General features: G+C 46.6%; 1 protein-coding gene across 1 annotated transcript in view; it reads left to right on the top strand.

Moving 5' to 3' along the window:
* Window positions 1-14,180, top strand: part of MYO10 (myosin X) — a 192,869-nt gene extending 178,689 nt beyond the window's left edge. Inside the window, exons 30-39 of the mRNA XM_044426266.1 lie at window positions 964-1,019; window positions 2,980-3,122; window positions 3,934-4,128; window positions 4,612-4,769; window positions 6,796-6,919; window positions 7,599-7,896; window positions 9,752-9,959; window positions 10,941-11,077; window positions 12,539-12,677; window positions 14,175-14,180. Of these exons, the coding sequence (XP_044282201.1) occupies window positions 964-1,019; window positions 2,980-3,122; window positions 3,934-4,128; window positions 4,612-4,769; window positions 6,796-6,919; window positions 7,599-7,896; window positions 9,752-9,959; window positions 10,941-11,077; window positions 12,539-12,677; window positions 14,175-14,180 (1,464 nt within the window). The remainder of the gene's footprint in view (window positions 1-963; window positions 1,020-2,979; window positions 3,123-3,933; window positions 4,129-4,611; window positions 4,770-6,795; window positions 6,920-7,598; window positions 7,897-9,751; window positions 9,960-10,940; window positions 11,078-12,538; window positions 12,678-14,174) is intronic.
* The last annotated feature ends 665 nt before the right edge of the window (window positions 14,181-14,845 follow it).

Here is a 14,845-nt window from a genome sequence, read left to right as displayed (position 1 = left end):
TTTCAAGATTTCCCTCGTGGACGCCTTTGCCCTTAAGGGTGTGTTGTGATGGCATTTCGGTTATCATTGTTCTGAGTTTGTCAAAGTTTGTTTTCTTGAAGTCCAGGATATGTATTAACCTTTTAACCTACAGTTAACCTTTGTTTCCTGTATAATTGAGAATTCAAGTATCGTGTGGTCACTTTCCCCCAGAGTTCCCATGGTTGTTATTTTGTCCACCAGGCCTTCCCTGTTAGTAAGTATTAAATTGAGGGTAGCTGATCATCTCACACATTCCTCTACTTTCTGCTGGAGAAAGTTGTTGGCAACACATGTCAGGGATCTTTTAAATGGCTAGGGGCCAGGATATCTGAGGGCACCTGTCTCCACATGTTCCAGCCTGATCATTAAGGTTCCTCATCAGAACCTCTTCTCTGGGTTGGCCAGGAGAAAGGCCTTTGGGATTTACTCCCAAAAGAAATTTGCCAGGCATCCTCAATTTTCCTTTGAACGCCACTGAAGATCTTTTTCTTTTGTGGTTACTTGGGTGAGTGAGTTGTTTTTATACTGGTTTATTGGTGCTGCTGCTGCCTTGCTAAGAGTTGTTAGTTGCCAGACAATAGTTACTTAGAATGATTATGTTCAATGGTTTCATTATTGATTGTTCACCTTTTTTTAAACTGTTTTATTCTCTTATTGTCTAAATTGAATCGATTTGATTTGGTGTTTTAGTGTTGTACCATGTAAGAGGCTTGGGCTAAGAGGTGCAGCAGGTACATGTAACAAATAAACAAATAGTCTTTGCAAGCTCTGCCTCATTAAAATTAGACTTCCTTGATTGCCTCACACATTGCTCACTTTTTGATGATTTGAATCCCTCAGTTTTCATTCTTCAAACCATTACCATAGTACTTCTAGCCTTTGCAGCCCTTCAGATCCCGTCGGGCAGTGAAGACTGTCTTTGTTTGTCGTTGTTTTGTATAGGGCACATTGGATGTGGGGCTGATTGATTCTGTCTGTGCATCTGACAATCCAGATCGGTAAGTTCTCCTTTGAGATGTGTGTGACATGTTTCAATAACTTTCTTACTGAAACTTTCCTGAGAGATGAAGGAAAAACCCTTAAAGCAGTCCATAATTCAGTTGTTGTATTTTGGACTACTGGGTGGAACCTCTCAGCATCAGAATATGTATCCTTTAATCTTTGCTCTAGAGTATCTCTACCAGCAAAGTTTCAATCTTGTTATCATTGAGAGATGCCTTACTAAGATGAAGGAGAAAAAGAAGCTGTGCTTCAGGCTACCTACCTGCTCCACATTTCAGAAGGATTACACTGGCCCAAGAATAAAGAGTACAGACTTTCTACTCATGATGATCTCAGCATGGAATTTTAACTTTATTTATAGCTGTGGTCAAACACAGTGACCAGAGTAAGCAAAAGCTCTCAGTCTGGACAATGAGCTGTAATTGTTTGAGGCAAATTCAAGGAGTGTGTAGCATTATTCCAGTTATGTCTCTTAACACTACAGCTAAACATACTGAGTGGGTTGGCATGGCACAAGAAACCTTTGTGGATCGTTGTGATGTCCAGACCCAGTTCCAGAGTTCCTGCATGGTAGGATTAGTCTTCTGGAACCCTGGTCAGTGCTAAGGTTTCCGCACTTCAGCACAAGTTCCAAACCCAGGATTGCCATGTTATCCTTGTGGGTATGGAGACACCATCGTGTCGCCGGCTGGGAAGTGCTGCACATGCGCAGCTGTGCTTGTAGCGGGGAGGGGGATCCTGCTGCAGGACTGCAGCAGACCAATTGGGAGGAGACTGCCGTGGCCTGCGGGCAAGAACAGGAAAGGGGTTGGGGGCTTGTTCCTCGGGGCTCCCAGGATGTATGGTGAGGCTGGGAGGATGGAACGGGGAGTACAGACCACACGCCTGTGTTACCACATGCTCATCTGACCAGTAAGTTGGAGCAAAAATCCACAGATTACAGAAGTAGCACAAGGTTCTCTGGCATGTCATGGGAACCCAGCTATGGGCTAGAGTCCAAAGAACTACTTCAAGCGCACCCAAAAGCTTTGACACACCCATGGGGCTTTCGACCGTGATGAGGAATTATTTGCAGGAAATGACTTTCCCTTTCAAAAGCGGTTTGTCGTGCAGCCTGGAAAGCCACTGTTTAGCAATCCTACCCAGAACTCCTTGGGGACTCACGGGACACGTTGCGGCATCAGGGGCCACTCGCACAGAACTGTTTATCATGCGCAGATGTAGGAAGAGGAGGCGTGCTGGGTCAGAGTGGTGGCCCCCCTTGCACGCACGAACCCAGCTGCCGCTGCCGCAGCGTCCTTGCATCCAGCCAGGAAGCAGGACGTCAGGAGAGCAAAAGATTCATCTCCCCATCTTCCTCCTTGGCAGCAGTGGGATGGATAGCAGGCCCAGAGAGAGTGGAAATCTGGAGGAAGTAGGAGCACTGGTAGGCAGAGGAAGTTGGGAGAAAGAAAGAGAAAGGAGAGGCAACAGGGAGGAATTGGGAGAGGAGGAACGAGGGGCAAGGAAAGGAAGAATCCCCCCACAAGAATGGCAAGCTCCAAAAAAGAATGGCAGGTGTTCCCAAAAGGATTGTCTGAGTACTCACCGGCCAGCCACTTCCCTGGCACCTGGGACGGCCATAATGAATTCCTCGCCATCATAAAGACTGCAACAAATTAGTTAGCACAGAAAAGGAGATGGTGGGGAGGGACAGCTCTCCTTTGCAATGTATGCAGTTTGCCTCTCAGGATCTGGGTTTTGGGATTGTGCCAGGCTGTCAAATGGCAAGATTTTGAAAACAAGTCTGCTACAGCACAATGATGAAGGAAATGGCTTAACATTTGTTCCAGTATACAGTGCAAACATGGTGGAGGTGCTTCTGCTGATAGCAAGCCAGACTCACTCTGTTGTGGTCACCAGTAATGCCCAGGTTCACTATATACGCCTTTTCCTTTCTGTGTGTCTTCTCTGCAGACCCAATTCGTTCGTGATCATCACCGCCAATCGCGTTCTTCATTGCAACGCGGACACTCCAGAGGAAATGCATCACTGGATCACCCTCCTGCAGAGATCGAAAGGGGACACTCGGGTTGAGGGACAGGAGTTCATAGTGAGGGGTAAGAACAGAGCACCTTGCCAAAGAAACCCCCCAGTGAAGCTCACCCATTTTACTTTATTTTATTCTATTTAACAAGCTCTAGCATTTGAAGAGCTTGCTAGTAATTTGCAGGGGATGAGGGCTGCCCTGCCTCCTTTTTCCAAATCTCTGGTTCAGAAAACCGTAGCAGAGACTGCGCCTTAGAAGCCTGCAGAAGTTTTTAAGGCACTATGAGAAGGAGATGCCCCTGCCGGCACCAGCACAGCTGGTTCCTGCAGCAGCACAGTGTTGCTGCGTGGCCGGCCCCCGGGCCCCACCCACCCCATCCCAGCAGCCTGTGCCTGGCAGAGCATGTTCCAAGGCCAGAGAGCACTGCCGGCTGGAAAAAATCGGAAGCACTGGAGCCGCACAGTTGGCGGAAGGGCTTCCTGCACTTGGTAGGATTAGAAACATAGAAGCCGAGCGAGTCAGAAGGGTCCTCCCGGGCCATCTAGTCTGACCCCCGGCTCCGCTCTCGACATGCCCACCATGTGCATGTCCAGCCTATCTTTGAACATCTTTGAATTAGAGGAAGCAGTCATACCAAATAGGATTAAACTTGCAATGTTCACTGAATCAGAGGGAATGCTCTTTGACGAACATGTGCGTGAAGCTGGGCACCTTACATAATTGGGCCTCATTAGCATGGGGGCTGAATGGTTGATTTACCTGATCAGAGGGAAGCATTTGTCTGCCAGTCCCACTCCTCACACCCCACCAGGCTGTTTTTCTTTTTTCTTTCTAAAAGGGTTTAGTTTAATTTAGAAAGTGTGTTTTCTTCTCCTGGCTAGGATGGTTGCACAAAGAGGTTAAGAACACTCCAAAGATGACTTCAATGAAACTGAAAAAGCGGTGGTTTGTTCTGACCCATAATTCCTTGGATTATTACAAAAGCTCAGAGAAGAATGCCCTCAAGTTGGGCACCTTAGTGCTAAACAGCCTCTGTTCTGTTGTGCCTCCCGATGAGAAGGTCTTCAAAGAGACAGGTAACTAGTTCAGTCACTAACTAGCCCTTTCCTTCTAGATTCCACTGGCAGGTGATCCATTAAGAACTTCATAAAAACTATGGCATTTTAGAACAATCTGAAGTTAAAACTTAATGCAAGTCCAACATATTAGGCCAAACCACAAGATGTGACTTACAGTTTGCTTGCTTGCTTGCTTTTCGCACCCATGTTGTTTTTGTTGCTAGCTCTGCTTTGCAGAGGGGACCTCGAAGGAGGATTAATGTGTCCACTTCAGAGACATAGGTCACTGTTTTGATCTGTACACTGGAAATGCAGAGTAGAATGTGCTTGCGTTGCTGCAAGAAAGTTAGACTCTACATACTAAAAACTGCTTCGGATCCATAATTCAAAACAAATTAGATTTATCAGCTTCGCTCCTTTAGTGGATGGTAAGAAAGTTCATCTTCTATTTATAGTCTAAATCAAATTAGCGAACTGTTTTCTTACTTGCTCTTCCCTTAGGATACTGGAATGTGACTGTGTATGGACGCAAACACTGTTACCGCCTGTATACCAAACTGCTCAATGAAGCCACTCGCTGGTCAAGTGCTATCCAGAATGTCATTGATACAAAGGCACCGATTGACACGCCCACCCAGCAACTTATTCAGGACATTAAGGTAGGTTTACAGCAGGGGTGCAGAACCAGTTCCACACCAGGCCAAATTCGACGTCACAGAGGCTCTGGGGGGCCTCATTCCAGTGGTGGGCAAGGCCAGAGGCCAAGGGGTGGGGGCCAGAATACGGGCATGTTTTAAAGCTCTTCAAGCCGGCAAGTAAGCTGCAGGAGAGGCGTTTCGGACTCTTAGAATGGGGAAGAAACTTCACCAAAGCCACAAAGCCATCATAGCTGGGGTAGGGCCAGGGTCCCCCTGGGGTGAGACCTTAGTGGGGACCCTCACAGGACAGATTTCACTCCCAGGCCTGCAGTTCTCCATCCCTCAGAGATAATCTTTGAAATTTTCCTTTGGTGAAGATACCACCTGACTCTTCCTGGCATCAAGACAAAGAGTGGACTTTTGGTAAATATTCAGCAACCAAGGTTCTTGTGTCCACATTAGCAACTAGTTGAGTTGCTTACTGTCACCAGGTGGCCACCCGGCATGTCCTTCAAACACTACCTTCGGTTCACAAAAGAAGGTAGAATACATAAAGGGTCCCTCGCAAGAGGAAAAAAAGCAAGATGTAACTGCAAAATAACAACATCCAAATGTAGATAATAATAAATTCTATTTTCTAATAGCAAATGCATTCTCTGGGTGAGGATGCTTATGGAACCAGAGCAGCACTGTGGGCAAAAGGGAAAGGCAACTGCAGGCTTGGGGGAAATGCCATGGGGTATCACAATATAAGCATAAATAAATGAATAAATGGAGCAAAGCCCGCAGAGGGAGAAACCACCCAGAAGGGACTGAACATGTGCAGGTGGGAATGGAACGAACCATCCTAGAAGAGGGGTGGTTGACCAGCCGGAGCCCTGAACAGAAGCGTAGCACTGTCTAACTATCTGTTGCGGGTCCCACTGGCATAGCGTTAATGCGAGAGCGATGGGGATGATGCTGCGATGATTCACATGGGTTCTCCGTTGTGGTCTCCGTGCATCACACCTGTGGGTGCTGCACTTGCACAGTGCCCCTGTTTGGGAAGACTCCCTCAGCATTAAGTGTATCCTGCCCCTTTCAACCGCCATTCGCTGTGCCTCGGGATTCTCCCACTGCTGTTTTCTTCTCACGAATATTTTTCCTCAGTTAATTTTCTGTTAATGTTAATTTTCAGTTAATATTTTTCCTCAGTTGCAGTTAATTTTTTCCTCACACTTCTTTGCTTAAATCTATTATCCTCTACCCCCTTTCTAATCAATTTCAGTTTTCCCGCTGAGGTATTCCACCCATTCCTAGAAGGAATTCCGGGCAGCCCTTGAAGGAAGAAAGCACACAAACCGTCTGTGGGAAGCGGCTGCACTGGGCACGTATTTGTGACCCTGGCGTCCCACAGCAGTCCCCCTAGGCTGGTGTGGGACTCAAGGCCTACAAAGAGGCAGCCTTGCTGCTCTGCAAACAGAACGAAGATCGGGCAGTTGCGGGATTTTTGCCTGCATTTATTTGGCAGTGCTGCTGCTTAGGTCTGCGCTGTTTCTCGATGGGGCAGCAGAAGGTGCTTTCTTTGGCTCTGCAGCAACAGGAGAGTGTTCGGTTGCTTTCCTGTTTCCTAGGGAGGAAGCATAATGGTTCCCCCAACTTCTCCGAACAAATATCTTCATCCCCCAGAAAGTGAATTTTGTCCCTGAATGGTTCTCATTCTGCCAGGCTTCCCCCCACTTTAAACTGTGTGACCTGAATCTCTGAGTATAATCTTATTTTATTTTTTGTGGTATTATTGTATATGTTTTAATCTACATTGTAAGCTTCCTTGCGGAGAAAAGGTAAGGTATGATTCCTCTAACTAAGTAAGAATGCGGGCTGCGAAATGTTTTAGAGGAGAATTCAAATACACGTCGGGGGTTTTTTTCCTGGCAAATCTCTCTTCCCTTTGGAGCTGTACTTAAGGAAACATCAGGTGGTTTACCCCAATCCTTCACACGGATTCTGTAGTGGATTATTTCTCACACCCGATGTGAATAATCTTAATTTCTTCATATTTACACAGGAGAACTGCCTGAACCCTGAAGTTGTCGAGCAGATCTATAAGAGGAACCCTATCCTTCGTTACACGCAGCATCCCCTGCATTCTCCACTCTTGCCCCTTCCGTATGGAGACATCAACCTGAGCAGTAAGTCCATCCCCCTCCACGTGCAGAACAGCCTTGGCTAAGACTCCCTGCAGTGGATGCTGGGCTTCCCTGGGAAGGGGCGCCTTCTGAGCCCCCTCCAGGCGTGCCGCTGCTCTGCTCAGCTGAACGCCTTGCCCAGGCAGCTGGACCTCCTCCCACATACTTCCCTCCATCCACACCGGTCTGCAGGTGGGAATGGCCAGAATGACACCAGGGAGTTGGGTGATGCATAGACTGCGGTACCCCATTGCTCTGGGGGTGATTCATTCATGAACCTTGCCAGCAAAGGATCTAGTGGCACCGGGGAAAGCTGAAGCTGGAAGGAGGCTGCTTTCTTGCACCTGGGAAGGAGGGGAATGCTGCAGAAGGGGGAAATGGCTCCCCTGTGTGGCAGCAGCAGCTCACCTGCTAGCAGCCAGGCCAACTTTTAAATCTTTGGCAAAATAACCAGCTCCGAGGAAGAGAGAGCAATGAACGAGGTAGAATTCTGTGTCACATTCATCTGAATTGTAAACATTTAATAAGACAATTAAAGTTCTGCTTACTGTATGTTGAATTTTGTAAACACAGAAGTTTAGACTGGCCACACCCATTGTTCTACAGGATCGCCCCATTTGAAGCACAATATTAATTTGATACCTGAGCAATTAAAGGCATACTTCCTCGTTCTCTTTTCTAGTGCTAAAAGATAAAGGCTACACCACTCTCCAGGATGAAGCCATCAAGATATTTAATTCGCTGCAGCAGCTGGAGTCTGTGTCCGATCCCATTCCTATTATTCAGGGTATTCTTCAGACAGGACATGATTTACGGCCGTTGCGTGACGAGCTCTACTGTCAGCTCATCAAGCAAACCTGCAAAATGCCTAATCCAGGGAGTGTCGGCAACCTGTACAGCTGGCAAATCCTCACATGCATGAGTTGCATGTTTCTGCCAAGCCGCAGTATTCTCAAGTACCTGAAGTTCCACCTGAAAAGGTAGGGAGAGCCAGGAATGCTTCCATACTGTGCAATAAGCAGTCTTTATTCATTTTTTCCTGTTTCTGGGAGAAAGATAAGCCCCAGCACTTGATAGCAATCCAAGAACCCAAAGTCCAGAATCCTCTCTCTGCCTTGCTCTTTCGATTAAGAATGCTACAGAAAAGCTGGAGTTGGTCCCATGGAAAGGGGATGAGGGAGGGAATAGATGAGAGACGTCACTTTGTAGAAACTAGTCCTTGGAGACAGGGTGGCTTGTACACGGAGAGTGTGCTGCAGCAGAGGGAAGAGAAGGAAATTAGCTTGGGCATAAGGGAGGAGGATTCCTCCATTACTCTAGTTTGCTTGCAACCAGGGCCTGCCCAGTGGTGGCTCCATACTGTTTGCAACTCATTTCCCAGGGAGACACAGATGGCCCCATCATTGCTAGCTTTTAAAAGAAATCCAGAAAGCATGTTCGTTCCACTGTGCATTGGTGCTTCAGAATAATTAGCTGCTGCTACTGCATGTCAGTTTAACTGTAATTTGCACGTTCTTGTTTTTATAATATTGTAAGCCACTTTCTGAGGCCAGTATGCCCTGGAAGGCAGGCTAAAAGCTTAAAAACAAATGGTGACTTTTCATAAACTAGTCTCGTTTCTGAGGAGAAATTGCCTGAATCTGAGCTATGATTAGACCCACCACTACACTGAAACTTTAGAGAGAAAAATCAGTTCTAGATATTAAAATTTACTTGACATACTCTTAGTGTCAAGTTAGTGGAAAGTAAGAATTACTGACTTTCCCGTCTTTTTGGGAAGAATTAATGCAGGGCAGGTTAAATCTTGCATGACACAATAGTTGCTCAGTAGAGCAGTGGAAAATGTTCATGGTGTATTTTATTTGATCCATGGACCCAACCCCATGGTGTACGTCTGCGTGAGCTTAGCGTTGAGAAAAAGGTGGTCCTGCAGGTGTGCCCTTGGTGATCTGCCTCGCAGGTCACGCTGGACTCCCCTTTCATACCTTTGGGAATAGGCATTGATCCCTCGGCACCCAAGAAAAGAAACCCTTAAATGGGAATATGAATAAGTCCAGCAACTGTTAGCTGGCCCAGCAAGGAGACACTGGAAATGAGAGCAGAACAAGGAAGACCAGCACCTGGACAAGTTTGGAGAAGAGCATGGGAGGCAGCTGAGAGACTGGCCAGACCCCCAAGGGACCTAGTTTCAGGAAAGGCGTACCCAGTAGCTATGAAAGGGGTGTCCAGAAGCAGCTGAGTGGGGAATGGGTCTTGTGGCTGGGGGGCAGGGGGAAGGGTGCAGAACGAAAGAGCAAAGGAACACTAGAACCCATATTCCTAGTACTGGGACACGTGGGGACACGAGGCCAAGTCTGAGGCTAGCTGAGGAACAGCTAAGGGCAGGCGTTAGTGAGGAGAGGGCAAGAAAAGGCCCAGTTGGAAAGACATCACTATGCGAGAGGCAGCCCAGAACAGAAGCAGGCAGGCACCTTCCCTGGTGCTCAAAGGGCAGAGAAACTCCAAACCCTGACGCTGGTGGAGGGATGGGCCCACACAAGGCAGGGGCAGGGTATAGCAGCATGTCTCAGGCTGTAAGCAGCAAATGCACAAAGGTTTCTGCTCAGTAATCTTGCTTACGGGAGAGGTCTATTGTGGAGCTGTGTCAAACAGGTGAAGCCCTTAGATGCAGAACCTCGCCTGGAGTGAGCAGGGAGGCTGGTGAAAAGGATCCCCCACCTCTGCCTGACATTTCTTGTGGAGCACCTTGTAATAATATCCTCTTAAACAGTGTCTCAAATCTCCAAAGATAAAACAACAACAACATGGCTTGAAGTTCAGTGTTTGTCCCTGCAGGATACACGATCAGTTTCCAGGAACAGAAATGGAAAAGTATGCTCTTTTCATCTATGAATCTCTCAAAAAGACCAAAGGCAGGGAGTTCGTTCCATCTCGGGAGGAAATCGAAGCCTTGATCAAAAGGCAGGAGATGAGCTCCACAGTCTGCTGTCACGGCGGGGGGTCCTGCAAAATCACCATTAGCTCCCACACCACCGCCGGCGAGGTGAGATGACGATGGGACGGAACACGGTTTCGTGAGGAGAACGACGGAGGGCCCCATCCCATGATGCATTTGCCATATGCATTTACACTTCTGCCACATGGGAACTCTTCAAAAATACACAGTTCCAAAGGAGGTGACACCGGAGAAGTGAAACGCAGAAGCTGTTTCTGCGCTAGCACTTTCCCTTTGAAATAGAAACATGGACTGTCCTTCTGGCATTGCATGTTCAGGCATCTTGTCTCCTAGATGTGCACCTGAGATAGCAGAGCCAGGAGCCTGGGCTGCACGGCTTAGTCTGAGTCGTGAAGAGTGGGTGGCTGGGCTGCTTGCCAGGGAGTTTGCGGGCTTTGATGCGTGGCTTATTCGCAGCCATACAGTTTTGATCAGTATGGAAGCATGTGGTGTTTGTGACTGTTGCTTGGATCTTTTTTCATTCAAGAGGACAGGAAGCTCTAATAAATTTGACTTATGCAGACTGGCAAGTCACAGGGCAAGGCCAGACAGTCCAGATCTGAAGAGCAGTATGCGGGGGGGGGGGGGGGACCGAAGAAGAAGCTGCGACAGTAATTTTGCAATGCCACCTAGTTATTCTTGTGCTTTGATTAATTACACTAATGTGGCATTGATGATTAAGATATATACCTCACGGGGTACTTTTATTAGAAGAACAGGCTATAAATAAAGATAATTAACATTATCAGTGTTATTTATAGTAGGGTGACTGCAGTTCTGCATGTGTCTGACTGGCTTCAAATTACTTTACAACAGAGAGAACTTGCAGCACAAGTAATTTAAAATGTCAACTTCCGAAAGTTAGGAAGGAAACCAATTAAAATGGACAAATGCTTAGGATCAAAAGAGACCACTCAGCAGACCAGACCCAGCAATTTTGAACTCTTAACTTGCCTTCGTTTTCTGTTAACTGATGATATTACCTTTTAGGATCTGCCTAGCCTTGTCTCATTTTGTTTGGTCTACTAGGTTGTTGAAAAGTTAATTCGAGGGCTGGCTATGGAAGATAGCCGAAATATGTTTGCTTTGTTTGAATACAATGGAAGTACTGAGAAAGCCATTGAAAGCAGGACTGTGGTGGCTGATGTCTTGGCAAAGTTTGAAAAGTGAGTGTCTCTCTCCAAATCAGTAAGCAATTAAAATCCCCAGCAGCAGCTTTCTAAATTTCATTTCCTCAAATCAATAGCATCTTTTTCTCCCACCACCCCCCGAAAAAAGGATTAATGAAGTGCCTGCTTGTGGATGTTTTCATCTTCTTTCCCTGTGGTACTTGTGTTCTGCTATCCTGTAATTGTTTCTTTGATCTCTTTCCAAAAGTAGGCCCTTGCCTCATTTCGATTTTGTCTACTCCAGACCTTTTCTTCTTCAGGATTTCCCACAACTGGTACATCTACTCCAGCTGTACCAGTCGTGGGCGCACCAGTGCCGTTTCAGGACAACATACAGCGACACAGAAGCCCATTTTCCAGGAGGTTCTTAAAGCAGAACCATGCTGAGCTCTTCTGCTCTTGCTTCTGATGCTGGAGCAAAACTGGTAGTAGCAACAGTGGCACAAGGCTATCAGAAGGTCTTCCCCAATTCCCCAGCTACCCTTATGTTAGATTTTGTTACAGGTTGGTGGGCTAATAATTAGGAAAAACTCCTTCAAATTTTACATTTTTACACCCTGTAAAACTATATGTTTCCTTCGGAGCTTTTACTCATCAATTAATATCCTCTTTGAGCGTTGATGTCTTCTATTCTCCTAGCCAGTGCGTGCAGCCCAAAATCTTGTCCTCTTGACTATCAGCTGTTCTGAGCCCACGTCTCCAGTGCTGGATCTCATATCGTTGTTTTCTTCATGAAAAAACCCTTTGTACCTAGAAAAAGAGCATTAGAGACTCGACTAGGTTGGAGTCTTCTCTCTGGCATTCTTAATGTATTTGCCCACTGGGAAATTTCAAAATCTCTGCTCCCGTCCTCACCCATAGCCTGGCTTGAAGTGGTACCTGACCTTTTGATTCAGCTGGATTCATAATGTGCTGCTCACATGCTGGTGCTGGGTCCCAGGTTCTTAATACTTTACATTGGCCAAATTCAGGAGGGACAATAAGTCGGAATTGCTGAGATTCTGTCTTTTGATTCATGAACAGCTCTAACTCCCAGGTTGTTCCCACTTGGCTCCTTTCACCAGCTGAGCAAACAAACAAGGAAGCAGTTGTTTCTGATTACATCCAAATCTAGACCAGAACTTGATCACTCCTTAACAAATCAGGAACTGGAAACCAGCTTCACTTCCTAACTGCAGATTCTGGTTTTTTCAAGGCAGTGGCAAACTGAGAGTCCAGATATGACAGGAAGCTTCTGCCTTCTCCTTGGTCTAGCCATCCCCACTGGTGGGGTAAAGCATTCATAAATGATAAGCAAATTGATGGCATCCTAAAGCCGCTATTGACTTGGTGTTTTGGATTTTAGCCAATAGCTTGCCCCAAGTAGCGCAGGAAATTTGGATCTAGTGTTATATACTGTTTCATTGTCAATTTGAGAGACTCTGATACTCACACAGCTGTGCACTTGCATTCCTCCAGGCTTGGTGCTGCTTCAGAAGGAGATACCACGGCATGGAAGTTTTACTTCAAGCTCTACTGCTTCCTGGACATTGAGCACGTTCCCAAAGACAGTGTGGAATTTGCATTCATGTTTGAGCAGGTAAATAAGAGGAAGAAGGTTTGCTTTTATACTTTGGGGAAGAGTACGCTTGTTTGTTTGTTTGTTTTTAAGAAGAATAGTGAACCTCTGGCCCTCAAGATGTTGCTGTACTATCACATCCATCTTTTCTGGCCATTGGCTACATTGCCTGGACCTGATGGAAGTTGGAATTCAGCAACATCTGGAAGGCTACAGGTTCCCCACCCCTGACATACATATTCAAATCCAGAGGCAGGTTAGAGCTACTGAAGCAGCAGGTTACACATGGTGCCTCAGTTTGCCTGTCCACAGAGGTGGAGCTTTCTTTAGGCGATACGCAGTGGTTGCCCCACGTCGAATTTTGTGTGCCTCTAAATAGTGGCCGAGCAGCAAAAGGGCAGGTTGCATTGCTCCAGCTTATTTTAGTGAGACGGGCACTGGAGAAATTCCAAGTGGATTGCATTCCATAGCCAGACATGGGTGCTATTAGAACTTGCCCAAATATCTTGGGGACAAATGGTTCCTAGTTCATTTGCTTCTACTTTTGAAAGAGCTGCTTCCAAATGTTCTATAAAATAATGATAATTTAACTCTGCCATATGGCAGTTTGCTGCCAAGGAGCTCAACTGCACCTACAGGGGATTCAGATGAAATGAATGTGTGAACGCTGACACAGGTTTCATTTTAGAATAAGGGTGTTAAGAAAATTAGTTATTTTCTAGATTATTATAGACAGGGCTTTTTTGTCATAGAACACACCGGAACGGCGTTCTGGCACCTTTTTTCCAATGGATTTTACGAAGAGATTTTGAATCGTAGCAGGTCAGCAGCAAACATCATTGACATAGTGCCCGGGGGCTGCTTTTGTGTCTGCTATCTGATAGTGAGATAGTGAGGGTGCTGCTCTGGGCTTGGGATGCTGCTCTGCTGCTCGGCTTGGGATTAGTGTGTGTGGTCGCACGCTTACTGCCAGCGATATGAGTTTCGGCACTTTTTTTTTTTTTTTTTACAAAAAAGCACTGATTATAGACAATGAAGGTAACAGCTGTGAAATTAAAATAATAATTTGGGGGTTTCCAAAACTTTTCAGAGAACTCTTTTCATGTGGACATGTCCAACACCTCTGTGTGTAGTAGAAGACTTTGGACATGCTCTGTCTAAGCCATGCTGTTTACACAGGATACTGACAAAACCTGCTGAGCCACAATTTCATTTCCTATAACCCCACTTACACGTGGTGTGGGCCGTTGAATGCTGGGCTTTATTGATCTGATTTACAATTTTCTTTTTAAAAGAACTCAGAGCAGCATACATCATTCTCCTCCTCCTGCTCTTAACCCTGTCCCCACAACAATAACAACAACCCTGTGAGGTAGGTCGGTCTGAGAGTCTGTGACTGGCCCAAAGTCACCCAGTTGGCTTCATGGGTCAGTGGGGTCTAGAAGCCAGACTATCTGAGTCCTGGTGTCTTAACCACATGACTTTAGAAAATATCCAGTATGCAGACTTTCTTATGCCTCATATTTGTATTTCCAGGTCTGATGCATTGAATCTGTTGAGTTTTTTTTTTTTAATGAACAATGGGATACAGTAGGAGTAAACTGTTATTAAGAAGGAAATCATTCTGTGATCCCATTGTATTTAAGCTGCTCATGTTACTCGGAAATGCAGCTTGCATTCTGAAAGCATCCGTGTGTGGGGTGGGGGGTGCTACTGTAGGAGCCTCCCTCCACACTGGGACTGAAAATTCCCCAGTCTCTGCTTCTCATCCCGAGGTGGTGCTTGGTTTGGCCTGTGCTGAAATGCTGGCGCTGTCAAGGTCTGAACCTTTCCCACAGCTCCCTGGAGACAACAGTGTGATCCACCCTGCAAGTACCTGTAGGACCAGGAGCAGGCCTCATTCCTGACAGGACTGGGGCACCTTCAATCACCCAGTGCAGCTGGAAGCTCTGGAAGACCCTATAAACGGCTTCCCTGTGCTGCTCCGCATTGCCATGGCAACACGGGTCCTGTGGGTGGCTGTGTCATGGTGCTGATCCTGACCCTTGGCTCCTGCCACCTCTGCCCGTGTCTTCAGTCTGAGCCTGCCTGGTCAGGTTCTGTTCTGTCCTCTCTGCCCTTGCTTTGCTCCTGGCCTGCCAAATTTTGCCAGTATCCGAGCTCAGTTCGCATGTGGACTTCGGCCAGCCTTCTGACGTCCCACTAAG

This window comes from Varanus komodoensis, unplaced genomic scaffold, assembly GCF_004798865.1.
Source record: "Varanus komodoensis strain SLA01 unplaced genomic scaffold, ASM479886v1 scaffold17, whole genome shotgun sequence".
In the NCBI taxonomy this organism is placed as follows: domain Eukaryota; kingdom Metazoa; phylum Chordata; class Lepidosauria; order Squamata; family Varanidae; genus Varanus; species Varanus komodoensis.
This window is presented reverse-complemented; position numbering and strand designations above follow the sequence as displayed.